At 40.7% G+C, this 18486-nt stretch overlaps 1 protein-coding gene across 2 annotated transcripts in view; it reads right to left on the bottom strand.

The window, feature by feature from the left end:
* The window catches only part of sash1b (SAM and SH3 domain containing 1b), a 53246-nt gene that overhangs the window by 13986 nt on the left and 20774 nt on the right, over positions 1-18486 (bottom strand). For both annotated transcript variants that reach the window (XM_073482964.1, XM_073482965.1), the window contains exon 2: positions 1157-1285. In XM_073482964.1, the coding sequence (XP_073339065.1) occupies positions 1157-1285 (129 nt within the window). The remainder of the gene's footprint in view (positions 1-1156; positions 1286-18486) is intronic.

Genomic DNA, 18486 nt, shown 5'->3' with positions numbered 1-18486 from the left:
TATGAGTTTTTATTTGACATGATTTAACAATGTCAATAAACCTGCAGGCATGTTTTCATCTGTTCTCCAGAGGCGGGCTATAGGTAGCCTCAGGTTAAAAGCAAATAGTCATAAACTACTTTAACACAGACACTTAACACAGCATGAAGGAAATATAGACCTGTAAGTTAAAGGACCAGTTCAACATGTCAGGAAACTGAAACTTCACTTCCTTGCTGAGAGTTAGAAGAGAAAATCTCACCGGACACACTCATGTCCGACATTAAATATGTACCTACAGCTGTCAGCTGGTTAGCTTAGCTTGGCATGAAGACTGGAAACAGTTAGCTAGGCTATAAAATGTTCATTTGTGAGTTTTAGTGGTGCTGCTAGGTGGATTTTGTCTGCAACAAACGATCGATTGATTAATCGATTCGTATTTGGTTAGTGTTATAAAATGTCACAAAATTGTAAATAAAATCCCAACCAACAGTCCAAAATACAATGCCTCTTCATTTACTGTCATAAATGAAAGAGAAAAACAACAAATACTAACATTTAAGAAGCTATAACCAGCAAATATTTGACATTTTTGCTTGTGAAAAATAGTTGGTTGGTTAATTATTTTTCAGTCAATCGTCTAATCCAGGGGTACCCAAACTTTTCCTTGGAGGGCCCCCACAAAAAATAAAACTGCATAAAGAGAGATTCATTTTATGATTTTCTTTTCATTCATTTCTTTTGCGAGAAACATCTGGCAGAAATCAAACCCAATGATGGGCCAACTTTGGCCTGCAGGCCTCCCTTTGGGCAGCCTTGGTCTCATCAATCAATCGACTCAGAGTTGAGGCTCAACTGGTGTCGATCTTTTAATCTTTCCCAAGAAGCGAGAAGTGAATAAGCATATTATTTAGTTTAACTATTCCTTTAAAGTAATAATATGTTACTTTCCAGAGTAAGATAGTGGATTGTTGAGTCTCATCTCCAGGACATCAGATATTGATGCTTTGGGTTGGTGAATCAGATACAATGGCAACCGAAAGCATCAGTATTTGATAAAGACATGGTGGTAAATTATGGCAGCAGAGAGAGCCTCAATAATTTAACGCTGAGATATTAGATTTTTTGATGAGCCATGGTTTTTACTGACATGAAGAAGACTGATAAGGCTGTTTACCATCTCTGCATCTTGCACTACTTTGCGTTTCCGTAGCTCCTCCATCCTTTCACACACGTCGCTGAGGGAGGTGCCGTAATACTGAGAGTACTCCTGAGCCAGGTCATCAAGGTTCCCCACGGAGCCATCCTGAAAGAGATAAAGAGGCATTCAAGCACTCGACCACAGACCAGAAGAGGAAAACGACACCCCACAGAGGTCGAGCAAGATGCCGAACAGCAGGCAAACACTGTAAACACTGACCACTGTCATGATTACAGCCATTGTCTTAAGGTTTAGTACGGTCACCAGCAAAACAAACAGCCAGGAAACACTGAGATAAAGCACCAGGAGTGTAAAAGCATCGCAGACGTCCAGCTGTGATATTGCCTCTGTCTTCACCAGCTTGTCGTCTTCCTGCCCAGCGACCCCCTCCACCTCTTCAGACCCGACCCCCTGACCAGAGGAAGCGCCGTGTGACGCAGCCACGACTCTCACTCAGCTCTCATACACTCGTCAGGAGTCGACTCAAGAGGCCACAGTTCAGTCGACCGTAAATCACAAGAAGCAGAACCACTCAGTCAGATGAGTCCTGACACAGAGCGAAACCTCCTGGACGTAACCCCTTTTAGTTTCCTACAATTGTGCTACCTGAAGTTATGTGCCTTTTTGCCATGTGGGAAGAAGGAACGAATAAGAGATAAATCACTTCAGGGATTTTTTGCTGAGTTTTATGACCTAAAGTGACCTTTGGGACCACACAGGGCTGGTTTCCTTCTCAGTGGAGTAACAGTTATTTGCAGATGAGTGTACAGGTTTCTGTGCTTTATTTAGACAGTCACCACAGTTTCAATGCCTCTGGATTTACTATTTCTTACATAGATTTACCTTTATATGAAAGTGAAATACATTTTCGCTGCCTGGATTTTGTGTTCTCATTCATATCCAAAAAGTTGAGATTTTCAGGTTATACTGTATGTTCAATCTCAACATTTCCTCTATATGACAGTATATAGCAGAAGTTTTCAATTAAAATTCAGAGAGTGAGCAAAGCGTGAGAAATGTCTCTGACCCACTTATTTTTCTGACTGTTGTCTGTTGTCTGGTCTCTTCGTGTGAGTATCTCTCACTGACTCGAGTTGCAACACTTATCAGACTTGATTAGCTGAGCAGCATCACGTAAGATGATTTACAACGTATTCAACTGATCTGTGAGTTTCCTCGTCTGGGTCTGCACCTGGATCACCGTCCGCCTATTAGCAACCTCGGCTATAATGATAGTTTCTTTTATTTTCGTGTCACCCACACAAGTGCCCAACATTGGTTTAGGAGACACCAAAAGCACAGTTGCAGCAGTCAAACATTTCATTTCATTAAAATTACAGGTTATTTTGAAGCTCTTGATAGATATTCTGCCAAAATAAATCAGCATAAATGTCTATTTCAACTCGCTCACACAACAAACAATGTCTGTCCACCTCTGGAGTCAGACCTCAAATAGCATCAAACCTGCTATTATACTCCTACAGTACCTGTGATGAAAGTAAGCTACATTAACTGATTTTTTGGCCACTCTGGGGCAGAGGAAACAAGCTGTAAAGAGAATATATCATCATATCATCACTTTATGAAGTTTTTATGGCTAACATGTTAGAATCAGTATTTTGACATCAAGCAGACACGGAGCAACATTAGTTTTCATTCGGTGACGTGTTTCTGTCCACCTGAGGTTACGAGCATTCACTCCTCTTTTAGCTCTGTTTTGTTCTCCACCAACTCCTTCTTCGAAATGCTCCTCAGTGTAAACAGCCGCCTGCTGCATTTAGAAATGACACTATGAAAGCAGTGAGGTTTTTTTTCCCCTCGGCAGAGCTCACGTAGACTGCAGCATTCAGGTGGTAAGTATCTGTGGGTTTGTCACCACAAGAGACCAGTTTCACACACACATGTATTCAGGTGAGATGTGGTTAAAATTGACATATTTATTATAGCCATTATTAAGAAATAACTTATGCAAACCTTTTTTTTTTTGGATTGAGTCCTATCCATGCAGTTTGAGGCCCAGTGAAGGTGGCGGTAGAATATTTATTCAACCACAAATATGTGCATTTGTTTCCTAGTCATCCTGTGAGTCGCATTAAATTGGGAAAAAGATCATTTAATTCTGAAAATATATGTTGCCTATTTCACTACTATTTCCTGCTGCTGTGTAAACAAAGAAAGACTTCTATCATGCAGTTAATGAGACAGTTTGAGTCATTCCTGACGCACACAAATAACTAGATAATAAGACAAATAAGATATAATTATATTGTGGGTGCGACAACATGTAAGATACTTCCCCATCATGCCCAGTCATGAGTTAAGACTGGACAGACCAATAAAAGCTGTGTCTCTTCATCAGTAATAGCCATCCAGTATGTCCATAAACTGTTTCACGCATTGTTATTATTGTTATTGTGCTTCGCTCATGCCGTACCCTGAAGGTATGCAAATGTGCCAACTGAAAACAGTCCTCTGCAGTGAAAAGTAATACTGTGGGCTCACTTGTCTCGTGGCATGATGGACTGTGAGTGGCTCAACTGTCCAGAAAAGAGGGCCATTCATTTGGTAAATGACATGCCCCCGGGTGGAAAACGGCCTGAAAATCTGGCTGCTTTTCATACAGTCGAGAAACGAGGCTGAGGCCCGACTGAGAAGCTCTGCACTGTGCCTGGCTGCAGCCTCTCTTCTGTCACTGATCCACATAAACAGCTCATTGTGACACAGGCACATGATATTGCATGGCCCTGAGTGCTTATTAGACACGCAGCATGTATACATCCTCGTCTCAGATGTAGGTAAACACAGCCTACGCACGGATAAAACAAACTGACCTGAATGTTCAAATCAAATAAATAAAGAGTCCAATTCTCGTGCTGAAAATTCAAACAAAATGGGAGTTTGGGAAAATATTCCAGTGTGCTTTATATTTCCCTCTGTCTCCAAATTAATGGCCTCCAAGCCAAAATTGCAGCATGAGACATCAACCACAGAGGCTTGAAAAGGAGAGAGTGGTGTCGCATTTCTGAGGCTCCGAGCATCTCGTAGGCAGACAAAAGATTCACGTGCCCCCAGGGCCCGCAGTGTCTAATGAGTGTTTTTACAGTTCCTCTGTCTTGTCTCAACCTTTCAGGCAACCAGACCTGGGTCACAAAGTACCAGCACATAATTTGTATCACTTTACTTTTGCTTGGAGTCAGAGACGATTTACAAAGAGCATACAGGGAATCAGGTAACAGCTTCTGTGATAACACATTTCCTGAGGGTAAATTTAAGTCACACTCCTTTTAAACCTACTGTGAGTTTGTAAGAAACTGTCTTACACAGATTACAACATCTGACTGATGATGCATTGACTGAAAAGTGTGTTTGTTTTATATCCCATTTGAAGATTTCATTTAAAAACAATACATCCTACATTAACTTATCATACACATGTACTTGTGAGAGCCTTGTCATTCATCTGTCAATCAAATAAGCTGTTTTAATCAGATGTCAGCAGAGAAATACATGTTAAAACCTCCCAGACTGAAAGACTAGTGTCTCAAACAGTGTATATAAGTGATGTTTCAAAAGACCACATGAACAAGCATCGACTTGTTAAAGCTTTTTCTCAGATGCACACACTCAGTTGTCTTTTAAAAGGCTATATAGAATTAAATTTTGCTCTGTTAATCTACAGGAAACTAGCCGCTCTAACCATTAGACTACATTCCAGCGCAAACATAAAAATACACTCACCACAAGCAGGCATCTGGCTGCCAACAGTAGCTACCCAGCACTAGTTGCTCGACACAGTTTTGAAACTTAACTCAGCGCAGCAACTGGAGGACAATACATCCTGAAGAGAAGGGGAGGGGTGTCCGGCAGGCGTAAATCAGAGGGAGTTTTGGTGAAGGGGAGGCTGGCTGGGGGAGTTGCAACCACATGTGACGCTGGTGCTGCAGGGTGGGGCGCTCTACTCTCTCCAGCTGCGGCCCACAGGGACTGGCTGACTCACATGTTCAAATAAACCACCACCTCTTAGTGTGTGAGAGTGTGCCCTGCATGTTTATGTCTGCAGTGGAGTTAGAGTGATGTGTCAAGCTTTATAAGAAAGGTTGACTAAAGGGTCAGATCTGTCTCCCTCTGCTGATATGGAGGCTTCCTTCTGACTGAGTCTTAGCACTTTTTATTTTATAGGTTTTTTTTATAAATTGTTACTTTGAATCTACCATGTAAAGTAGTGTTGACTTGACTTGAAAATATCTATACTTGACACAATGTTTGATGCCACAGGGGGAAAAAAATAGAGGCAACAATGAGGGCGTAGGAATTTTAGATTTTAAAAGATAAATATAACAAAGCTTGCATGCTGTGTCGTGAGAACAGCATCTAATTTAATTTACTTCTGAGCAGAACAGTGGGAGGAGACAGGCCTATGTGGGAATTACAGCAGTGCGTGTGTCAACTCGCTATCGGAGAGAAGAGAGGTGTACTACTGGTGTATCGATACTGCGGAAAATAAGTATTGAACCACTGTGAAGTTTTCTTGTTGACATATCTCACAAAATTGGATTGTGTAACGGCTTGAATATATTTCCTTCCTCATACAAAATTTGCAGCACAGATTTGTGATTGCTTTCATACGTCCATGTTTGATAACTTTCAGTCTTCTTCTTCACTGAGGAAAAAACAGAAATATACTGACCTAAGCAAAAATGTGCATTGCCCTGCGTGTGTGCTTGCACAACTCAAACATGAACCCACTTGTACATAAAACACTGTAACAAACTGCTACAGCTGGTAAAAAACTTGGAAAAGTTTGGTTTTTTTAGTCCCAAATGCACTTTTACCATCAGCCTTTATCACTGAATGATTGGCTGAATGAAAGAAAAAGCATAACAACATATATATTTTTTATATCACAACACCTGATCTATATCTCCATATTTTGAAAACTCCTCAAAAGCACTTTATAAATGTTTTATAGGACTCGGCGACAAATCTCACAATATCTATGATCAAATGTTGAGACTGCGACAATATTGTAGGGTTGACTTTTGGTAATTTCACATAATATTAAAATGAGATTTTTGATAAATAAGAATCAGTAATATGGACATAATGACTAAGTGGGTAAAGGCATCAGAACAAGTAGAACAGTTACATCACTTCAGCCTTTAAAATCAGGAAAAGCTAACACTTTAGATAAGATAAGGATATATACGGATATATTGGCCCGCCCTTAGTGCTGATACCGATTAAAAACTCTACAGGGTCCCAAATGTACTTTCATCTATGGGTCTTTATCTATGAATGAATGACCTGATGAAAGAAAAAGAATGATAACTGGACTAAGTGTTCATCACACTTCATACATATGTGACAGATATACACATGAGCATCATAGAAGAAGACTAAAGTAAAAATTACAACACTGGCAAGATGGTAAATTACAAGGTTTACTAGCTCCCATCTCTCTTGTTGTCATCTTTCATAAAAGTAAAGTAATCCAAACAAAGGTGTAAATGCTGATCAGTCTGGAGGTATAGCAGTCTGTGCACCAGCAGGGGGCAGCAAATAGTAACTCTACATCTCTTACTTACTGATGTGCCCCAGAGTGATGAAGGTAACTGTGGTGAATTGAAAAGCTCAGTGAAGCGCACACACTGACGTGGAAATCAAATATGCCCTCTCAACATAAACAAAGTGAGGTGATGTCAAAGAATTCTCTGTGCATTAATAATCTATAAAATATGAGAGTCAGCTCGCACTGAGCCTCGCAGTAGAAGTGTCAGCAGATCCAGAAGAAGCAGAAATGTGTGATTCCTCCTCTGCTCATTGCTGCTGTCAACATAAAGGCATCTTCACATATCCTCAAGGTATTAAGGATCAAGGGTGGTGACCTCGTTTGTTTGTAGCATTAGTCAGTGAGATTAAGTGTGGAAAAATAACCCTCAGCATCTTTGATTTTCACGGCCCCACTTCCTCTAACCTTCATCTTTAGTAGCTGACGACTGACTCCAGAGCAGTGAGCAGCAGCAGCAGGAGGTAACAATACCAGTGTTAGATCTCCAGCGGGAGGCTGCAGATAACGCTGAGCTGCAGATGGATGGTGGAGATGGTGGACGGCTACGTTCTGCGCTCTGTGCCAAAGGGCCAAGGCAGCTTGCGCCAGAAAGGGCAGTTTTCCGCCTGGCTACACAGCGGCGAGCTGCTCGTCACCTCGGAGCGCAGGGGGAGACGGGAGATAGACGCCATTCCTCCCTGCCAGCCAGCTCCACTCCTATCACCGTCAAGGCTTCTGATTTTGCCTGTGCCCAACCTGGAGCGGCCTGAGCGCTCATCTGAGCTTTGATCCCAGCGGAGATCACTCTGTGTGTGAGAGACGCAGTTCATGTGTCTGTGGAAATAATAACCCATTTGATCACGACTGTGGCCTCGCAGCATCACATCGACTGGAAAATCTGTAATGGCAATAACACAAACTCTGAATTTAAGTCCAGTTCTAGGGCAAAATCTGTCATGGCACAAGCCTCTGCTGAGGGATGGATGGGTTACTTGAGGTGATTTTCTCAAAACCACAGAAAGCCATGAACTCATTCAGCTGAAGTTTAAACATTTAGATCACTGAAACTGCAATCACAAGGCTTTCACATGCTCTGCTCCTCTGACTGGAGCAGAATCAAACCAGGCTGCACTCATTTAGGAAAAAGTGAATATAACAGTGAGAATGTGTATAATTAGTAGAGTTATTACAGTACTTATTCATATTAAAACACTACCTTGTATCAACAATGTCACTTTAATATATATTACATATACAAGTACTGCTTACACTTTTCTAACTAGTGTATATTTTTTTGGTTTTATCTGTTATGTCCCTCCAGCGTATGAATAAACATACATACTGAAACTAGAGCTGTATGATATTGGAAAAGCTCACACTGTAAGATTGTGATATAAACTGTGTTATGAAAAAATGCAAAAAAATGAATTTTCTTTCACCAGATAACTTGGAAATAAGTGTTTTGTAGGGGAGTGCATGATAGTGTTTTTATAGTGTTAAAATCAAACTGTGAGAAAAGTCAGTGTGCCAGAAGGCTGTATATTTGATGTTTTAGAAAATAAAAAGATACCGCCGTCTTTTAAGCTTGATGATAACATCTTTTTTAGATCCTCCACTGTTTTCTGAAATGTTTCCATCTAAACTGCTACAGAGATGTCTAAAACTCATGCAAGTCTGAGAACTGTAAGCAAAAAGAGCTTCAAGTGACAGCAGTGACATGTGATAGATGTGTGAAATGTGAGCGTGTGTGAATTTCTGCTGTTCCAGAGCACCCGAGGGCCCAGTCCAGATCGACAGCCCCGGGGCCCCCTACAGTGAAGAAGAGGATCAGTGGAGGAGCTTAACCATTCATGTCAGACTGGTAAGTGGATTTTGACAAGTCTCAAACGAGGGTCTGATGAGGAGGGTCACACTGTGACATGCATGCTGTCAGTCACAAATACACACACTGCATATACAATACCTGGCCTTGTTTGAACTGCATTAGTAAGGTCTGCGACACACAGCTCCGCTTCATCCTGTCAGTCACTGAGCAAATATCTCTCACTGCTGACAGAGACAAAAGAGCTGCTTCACTGCTGACAGAGACTTCTCAGGCTCTCAGTCTGAATGGTGGTCAGAGGGAACAGAAGTGGACGCAAAACGGGTCCGAAAAATAAAGTACACTGATCACCAGGATGAGTGAGTGGATCGGGACACAAAACTAAAATGGAGACAGTTTCCAAAAAGGCAAATAAACAACCACATTGTTGTCTTCCTTCATGCGGCAATACAGATTCATGACACTAAGAGAAAACAGCCTGCGGTCCAGATTAAAAAACGATGCGATGAAGCTCCAAAGAAGATTAAAAGGGCAGAGGGGAGGCAAAGAGCAAACCTTAAATATGGTAAATCTAATCAGGATTTTAAACATTAGCTAAAAAAAACACAGAGTCCAGATTTAGACACAGGAAACACACAATGCACTCTCCAAAAAAGCCATTGGCTATAAAATGCTGGACAATTCTCATTTGGAGATATCTATTATTACTGTTATTGCAAAAGCACCCTGCTTGTTTTAAAGCAGCTTTTGGATTGTCCCTGTTCCTTGGAGCATGTTTAATTCAGCAGCGCAGAGATCAAATAGAGACTCATCCCCTTTAAATTTCATTTAAATTACATGCATGGAAATTCATCCCCTCTGGATGGCAGTGTGTTTTTTGTAGTGGGGGGCTGGCCCGGAGATCATTCCCATTCCTTGGAGCATGTTTAATTCAGTGGTGCTGAAAACAAATACAGAGACCTCGCTCTAAAATTCAACACTATTCACACCTAAGAGAGGCCGTGTGTAGATGTAAAAGGCTCTCGTGAATGGTTCGGGGTTCGTAGTGAAGCAGCCTGTGGATTGTTCGTATTCCTTGGACCATGTGTAATTCAGAGGTGCTGAAATCACTTCATCTGCCCCTCACCCCTGTGCTTGAGTAATTACCCTTGTGTGACTGCGCCGCGATCCTCTGAGACACGAGTGCCAGCTCACACCGTCTCCGGCTGTATTATCAGCGAGCCAGCTCGCCCTCACAAGACCACAACATCCACCGATCCCTCCAGCGAGACACAACGCAGGACTCAAGGGCAGCTGTCCATCATGCAATGTAAGACCATGGGGCCCCCAGAATGAGGTCATTCTACATGGTGTGAACAACAAGTGAATTGGTCCAATGAGGAAAGAAAATACCCTCTGGACATTTCTCTTTTGAAACTGTCCATGGGAAAAACATGCAGAGGAGGCACTGACTTGACTTTAAAAACAGTGCACAACAATTAGTGGGGTGAAGAGAAGAGAATGAACAGACCTGTGACCTGAGAAGTGACTGATGTAAAAGTGTTACCAACACAGCTGCAATGAATGACTATTCTCGTTATCCATTGATTTCATGACTTGATCGTTTAGTCTATAGGGTTAGGGTTAGTCAAGGGATATCTTTCTTTTCCAACCAACAGTCCAAAACCTAAATACTTTTCATCTACAATCATAAATTACAAAGAAAATTCTCACTTTTAAGAAGCTGGAATCAGCAAATGTTTGACATTTTTGCTTGAATAATGACTAAAACATTTTATTGACAATCAGAATTTTTCTTTTTTTTTTTGTTTCTTCCCTTTTTCACTTTTATTTTCAGTTCCTGTTCTTAGTCGTTGTTTTTACACTCACTGTTGTAGTGACTACTCACCTATGTCTGTTTTATTGTTAGTCTTTACACCTGTAATAGAGCGTTGTACTGTGTGTTTTATTCCTTAAAAGCCTAACCAGGGATGAGGACTGCAAATTAGCTACGGCTAAAAGTCCTATACATTGCATCTGCTGCATTTTGTTTGGATGTTACAAAGCCTACAGGTATTGTTCCAGTCAAATAATCCAATAAAATGAAAACATAAAATTAGCTGGAAAGTAATTTTCTGTCTCGCTTCACTAGAGCAGTCTGAGGTAAAAAAGTAAGAGTGCTAAAGAAAGCTCAACGGCAGCAACACCAAATGTAAGTTAAATGTGATGCCACTCTTCAGTGTTGTAGTGCTACTACAACAATGCTGTACTACATTAAGAACAAGCATCCTGCTGCCATGTCTGAGGACGTCTCACAGACAAAGATTGCGTCGCTGCTAGTTAATTTTTATGGGTGTCGGGGCTGTTGAAAGCAAAATTAAGTGAAATCAACATCCCTAGCTGCAGCTCCAGTTAACAATGGTGTCACATGAATGGCTTTCATGCAGAGTGGGCTTTACTGATGTCAGTATTTCAACTTTATTGAGACAGAGACACCAGACTGGATCTCAGGCCAACAGGAACATATGTTGTTCTGCAGAAACTGAGTGACACTTACACAACTACATTTTCTAAGGGCACAACCAGAACAGTCGTCATTCTATGGGAATTAGTGAGATCGTACTAAGATGTGTCTGACAACACTTCTCTCTGTCGTCTTGTCTCTGCCAGACTTGCCATTTAGCTCTCCCCTCTGGGAGAACCGTCTCTCAGAGAGCTGCATCTTAACACCGCGGATGATGTACTTCGAACGTTCAGGAGACGGTGCTCGCTGATCGCACATGCCCCTTTTGACAACCGCAGACATCCCAGCAGACCTGGTGACAATGTCTCCTGCCCAACTCAATTTGCCTCCTCGTCTGAACTCCCAGTTCCGTCTCCTCCTCCGCCATTCCAAGGACATCCACCTTGCAGCTACTACATCCGTTAATGGATGCTAACCGCAGCTAGCCAAGCATGCTCTGACATCATAAGAATTGCATGAGGATCTATAATGAACCTGAAGACCTGTTTCCAGCTCAGCATCCGAGAGAGGTCTCGCTTTCGGTGTTTGACATCTATTCCGTGACGGATGACTAGCTATTAAACCTTGATCTCTTACGACTCAGATATTCCCCCCTGTAATCCATATACTGGTAAACTGCTAGAAATGCCAATATATAATTATTCTGCTGCAACATCTTATTTCTCACTGCAAAAATGTATTTCACTTGAAAAAAGAAAACTCTTTGAAAGACTTGATGCTTCATGGTGATTAAATATGCATAATCACTAATCAAAAACTATCTCTTAATCGATCAAGCTCATTCTTGAGGCCAGCAAAACTTATGAAATTTATCTACAGAGCTCTGTATAGGTGAGCTTTGAGGGACAGTTGGACTATTTTTTCCTGAAGTGCATTTAGATGATCGGTGGAGGCCATATAGTAAAAATATCACACAAACTTTAATAATGCAGAATGCTTAAACCGTGTTGAGTCAAGCATAAGCACTCAGTAATAAAAAATTCAATAATTAAATTCATGCATTATAAATGCTACAGCAGGCTGTACAATTCACACAAACATACTGTGGCTACAAAAACAAATCAAATGAATCGATACGATGAATTTAAACTGCAAGAGTTTCTTGATTCGGTTGGATCTTGTTCCTGTTGGGTTACATCACTCATCATCGAGAACTCATCCAAACCTGGCCCTCTCCATCTCAGAGGAATGTCAGGCTTCGATGGCTCTTCGATCTGTTTCTTGATTGAAAATCTCTACCTCATCCTCGCCCGTTGTCATCACACAACGGGCTTTAACTGCCGCCTCCTCACTAGCTCTGTATTTGGCTCTGCTTATTCATAACCCTTACTTTTCTTATCTCTTCTGTCCCACTTTTTTTCCTTTACTTGTCTTTATCTCTCTTCCCTCAGGCCTAACGTCTTCTTGCCATTATTTCTTTAGTATCGTCACCCAGTCTGCCGACCACTTCAGACTGCAGGCAGATGCCTCCGAGTTTGCTTGATGATGCATGAAAACAGGCATTATTCTGCATTATGTCATAAATCCTGTTCTTAGAGGGTCTAAATTACGACTGTGCATTTGGACGTTGAATGTGGATAATAAAAATAGATGATTCATACAATGTGGCCTTGTAAAAGCACTTTCTCTGAAGAGGTGAAATAAGGGTCATGGCAGGGTGAGGAAGACATGGGCCAAGAGAGTATAAGAGAAATGCTAAGTAGTGATGAAGTTAGTCCATATAGTCAGTAATGGCTACTGCATGGATGGGTGAGTTGGAAGTAGAATAAAATAAATGTAAATAATCTAACAGTGCTGCGCAAAACCTTAAAGAGAATGTTGCAGAGTGATGAAAGTTTTGTCGCAAGTAAAAATATTGTCAAACATACACACATTTTGATTACATAGGAATATTGCATGTAACGCTCAGCTTGTAGACTTGATTAAATGCAGACTCAGCTGTGTTCTGCATTTGGCAGCGTAATTATGTGTGAGGAGATCTAAATGACCCGGGTGGTTGAGTCACACTGTTTACTTCTGAAATTGGCCATGCACTGACTGCACGATCCTGCTCATACAAGCATACGCTGTCATACACCAGACAGAAATATAATTAGTCTACATACTGCATGACATATTTTACTTTTCATTTTTCAGCACCGATTTACAGTCATGTCATTAATTAGATTGAAGGCGGCACAATTATGAAATAACACCAATAATTGTCATATTTATACTGATGGCATTAAACTAACATAAGTGTGGTGTGAGTATCAATATATCTGTGCATAAGAAACAACTGTATCATGTTTTTATCATGTGTTTATTTGTCTAACTATGTAAACATATAACTAATTAATCCCGACAGGAAGGTTACCTGCCAACTTTGACTTCAGAAAGGTCGCGGGGGACTTTTTCATTTGCCCCGTCCATCCTGCAGGCCGAGCAGATACCATAACTGTCATACAACTTCCCGTCATTCCTCACAGAAATGCACATTGTGCACTTTCTTTGTAGCTTCCCTATCACAGTTATCACCACAACACTCACATCCTCTTTTTTATGTTCCCTTTGTACAAACAGGTAGACTGTTATTAAAAAAGAAACCACCATCAGAAGTATGCGGAGTGTGTTCATCAGCCATAAAACATTTTCCATGTTGAAGGACTTTGTGGTGAAAACATCTCAGCCATGTCATCTACTGGTACTTTACAAGGGTTACCTGACTGAAATCGCACAGCTCAATATTTTATTCTACTGCACCTGTTTAGCTGCATGTTTGGAGGAAAGAGTCTGGTTGCCTGCACCACACCCTGATCAAAAAGTCACCTCAATGTCTGCCCTCCCTCCCTTTGTTGTAATCTGAAAATTAAAAAAGTTACTACTGCAGTCTTGTTTTTATTAACACGGGGCCCAGCTGAGCACATTTTATTTCCTTCCAGTCATTCATCCATTTAATTTTACTTGAGCAGCTGAGGCTGTATGGGAAGGCTGGCAAATCATTGATTTCACTTGAGCCAAAGCTGGGTGAGAAGCCAAAAACACAACAAAAAAAAGGCCAAAATCGACTCCAAGCGGCTCCAGCTCAGACTGACACGACTGACTGGAGCTTTTACAGGTATGAGTGAGCAGCTGTTTATCTGGCACACTGTCAGGGTTGCAGCAAAACAGGCTTAAATTATGTTCTCAGATCAAAGTCAAACAGGCATATCAAGCTTAGTACTGGGCCGAGGACAATTTTTAACAATAATATATGCTATATCAGTCTTAAAACAAAGGTGAGCTTAAAACTAGCACTAAAACTAAGACATAGTGCTGTTTTCAGAGAGAGGATACAGAGAAAGGTACATCACAGTTAAAAGCACATCAAAGATATGGCAAGCTGTCAAACACGACTTCAGTCTGTGGAGCTCAGAGTGAAATTCCACGACTGCTTGCAAATCTGGCAACCAGGTACGATACTGACACAGATGCCAGATTTGCAGTGAAGCTGAAAATAACATCATTAGCTACACTGAAGGTGAGTAACATTTCTGGCTGTTCAGATGTTAACATCAAGGTTATAAAGTGTGTAAGTGATGTTATCAGTTGAACCGGCAGTAATGATCTCAAAGGGAGCTCAGTGTCTCAGTCACTCCTCGGCATATAAGGTGATTTAGGCCAACCGAGCCATCTTTGTTAGAACAGTGGTTTGAATGCAATTACAGACATTGATGCACACAATAAAAGTCCAATCACAGACACAAAGCTCTTTGAAAACTGCGTGAGGACATCTACTGGAACAGTTATCACTATGGTCCAAACACTCCTTTGGCAATATGTCTGGATCTGTGTAAACAGGTCAAAATTAGGTTACGGTCTGATGATCGCAAAATGGAAAATATTTGGCAAACGACTGGGATTTCTACATTATTTCCACTTAGGAGTCATTCTAGTGGGTAAAAAGGAAAATTATTGCTTGAACACAACAACACAGCACTGGAAACACTGGAAATATCCATCAGGTCGGTCCAGTAATAAATTCTTCAAATCTAGTTTTTCTTGAACGATCTGCGCAAAATACATCAGTAACTGGTTCATTAGGTACTTCTAGCTCAAATTAAAACAGTCTTGCAGTCATTCCAGTATTTATTAAGCTGTACAGGTATTACACGGTGTTGAATATATAACTGCGTGGTCATTGTGGAAGTGCTAATTATTTTCTATTGCCTTACCTCGACAGGCTTTTCTGATAAATTTTCCATCCGATTGATATCAGTGGGGTCCACCTGTCATTCTAATCTTCATTAAGGATCTACTGTTTCTGTATTAGACTGCATTAGTTTTAGCTACAGTAGGTTTACCTTATAAACTGGAAACTGAGTCAATTCCTGAAATCATTAAAAACCTATATTCATTCCTTTCGGTGTGATTTTTGTTGTCAGCACAGATCTACTGAAGTCGTCCAGGTGCAATAATGTTCAAAAAGTGGATTTACTCTCTCTTCTCAGCCCGTCTGCAGCAACGAGCCGTGTAATCTACTTTAATTGTCTCTTATTTGAATGCTGAATGGAGGGGAAATGTAGGATAAAGACACTGGAGGATAACAGAAAGATTAGGACTCTCTGATACAGTGCTGGATTCAGTCTGAGCTAAACTGAACACAAATTCAGAAACTATCATACAACTAATGTAGATCAAGGATGTGCACAGATAGCTTGTTAGCTTTAGCCAGATGTTTTTAAAGCATTGTTACTGTCAACATAGCGCAGATCACTTAAAAAAAAGCTCTCAAGACAACTTTATTTTGGTACATCAGACAAAGATTTAACGATGAGACATGCAGAAAATACACGAACATCGTGCGTGTCTTTTTTGGAGGAGAAGCACATAAAACCCCTTCCATCAAGGCCTCCAGGTGCAATCACATGGAAAAGAGAACAAGAGAAGAGACAGCTCCAACTTCCAAAAGGACAAAGAGGACAAGCGGCTTTAGTCTGACTGTTGTAAAGAAAATGTCTACACCCATCGGCAAAGGATGCTTGTCTTTCACAGATAGAATGCAGTAATGCGTTTTTTTCCCTGTACTTCACCCTAAATGTGGATATTGATTTATTTTGTCATCATAATAACACTGAGCTGTGTACATGATCTGATTAAACTTTCTATGGGCACACTGAGTAATGGTGTTATCTACAGCGAGCTGCTGCAGGAGAGCATCTACATACTGTAAATCATGCATGAGGTTAATTTTAAGTGCTGGAGGTTACTCTGTCTTCCCCACAGAACAAAGGAAGCACATTAAAGAACAAAAGAAGTTCTTTCTACAGCGTAATAAAAACTCATTGCGCGCGTGATATCCAGTATGTAAAACTTATATGGGGACGAGCCATAAATATGTCACTCTGCAGAGCTAATGAGATAATAGATGAACACAGTCACGTTTCTCGTACAGACTTTAATGGCCACCATGGAGGCAATTACGTGATAATGTCTAATAGGCGTTTAGAGAAAACTGAGTGAATAATGGATGCAGTGCTTCAGATGTGGACTTAACCTTGACGAATGATATAAAGACCAGACAGGCAGAGCAATCTGTATTTTACATTTTATACACTGTACAGACCTAAGACAAACAGTAATGTATACGTAAAAGACCAATCAATCCACAATTACTCAAAAAAAATTACAACTGAGCCTTTAAATACCAATTTGCTTTAAAAAAACAGATCAGTGTCAACTTCAAACCCTGAAGTACGAACTCCTTATACTATCTGTTATAAATGGCATCTTTGTGGATGTGGATTCAAGCCAAGAAGTTATCTTTTACTCCAGAAATTTTACTTTACATCCATGGTTGAACCTGTCTGTGTCTGTCTCATGTCATCCATGTAAAATGTATTGCACTTTGAATCAATTTTTCTGCCACGATGACCCCAGAGAGGAACTTCAGCGAGCTGAGAGCTAAATGTCAGCGGCTCTGACCTCTCCCTTGTTTACTTCAGCGTTTCATCAAGACTAAATTTTTTTTTTTTACTTCAAGTCAACCAAGTTTTAACAAATGATCGAGTGATAAAAGATCCACAGTCAGCTGGGTAATATGTTCAGACACTTAAGCTCATGAGAATGAAACTTAAAAGCACGTTCGAATGATAAATATTCAGCACGGTGGATTTGAGCCACAAATGGATGCATCCTGCCTGCAGGCAGACCTGAGCTCATCAGGGACAAACAAGACTTCTTCTAGGAATCACTGCAAACTCAGGTCATGCGATGCATTTGAGGAAGAAAAAACACTGTAAAAATGAGAATTGTGAGAGATAAAAATGATTCTGGTACCGATACACTGACTTCGATCCCGCTTCCTAAACAATACTTTTTTCATTACCAACTCTATGAAATCTGTATTCACATAAGATTACATTGCAGAGACACGTGCTAAGCTCGTCTCTGAGCGTAGTCACCAGCACTGCTAGATCTTGGCAGAAAAAGCATGCTGCATGATTATTGGCTCATCCAACAGCTATTAAAAATTAAGATGGAATGCTATTATCTTATCGTTACATCAGTGGAATAAAACGATCTTAAAATTACAATGACATATCGTGCATCGCAATTTTCTGGGACAATGAATCCTCCAACAAAAGTGGTTATCATTAGCCAAATTATGAACAGCATGTAAATATTGTTGACAGCGTGCAAAACTAAATATCAAATAACTAGCAGTTACAGCCACAGGCAGACATTTCAGACATTCAGACAAGTATTTCGAGTCTGTCCTCGTCAGTTGGTTTGATTTGCATTCATGTTTTGACTAATGTAACTGATGCAACCGTCTCCAGCACTGTTGACATTTTCCTCCAAAGGCATGCCCCCGACCTGGCCCTGTGAACGATCCATCCATCTGCTACACAAAGGAGATTAAAACAAACGCTTATTATTTGCCAACAATACTTGACGCAGGTCCAACTGCACTGAGCTGATGTTTTCCATCATTGTTTGACTTCAATTTTTTTATTTATTTCTCTCTATTTTGCTGAGATCGTCACACAGCTACTGCCGAATGTTGTTATGGTCTCCAAATCAAAGTGACATTTTAAAAACACGGAGAGGACAATACGTTAACCTCCAAACCGTGGCACCATCCACAACCTTTTCACTGAACTTAAATCTAAATGCCAAGAATAGCTTGGCATGGTTCCTGACAGTGACATAATAACTATGTGACATTTAAGAAACTTTCTGCAAGATGCAAACTGTCTACTTGGATAATAGTCAAGAAGGGGTAAGCAGGAGGCCGAAAATCAGGACCTTAATGAGTCATATCTCTCTTTTGCCAAGTTCATGATTTTAATATTCATTAGATGCATGACTAGAGGCACTAACACTCTAACTAGTGAATCATCCTGACTAGAACCCACCAGACACGGGGCCAAAGGCCCTGGTGCGGTGGTACGTTGGCCTCATTGTGCCAT

The sequence above is a fragment of the Pagrus major genome, chromosome 16 (genome assembly GCF_040436345.1).
Source record: "Pagrus major chromosome 16, Pma_NU_1.0".
Classification (NCBI taxonomy): Eukaryota; Metazoa; Chordata; class Actinopteri; order Spariformes; family Sparidae; genus Pagrus; species Pagrus major.
The sequence above is the reverse complement of the archived record's forward strand: the minus strand, read 5'-3'. Positions and strand labels throughout refer to the sequence as shown.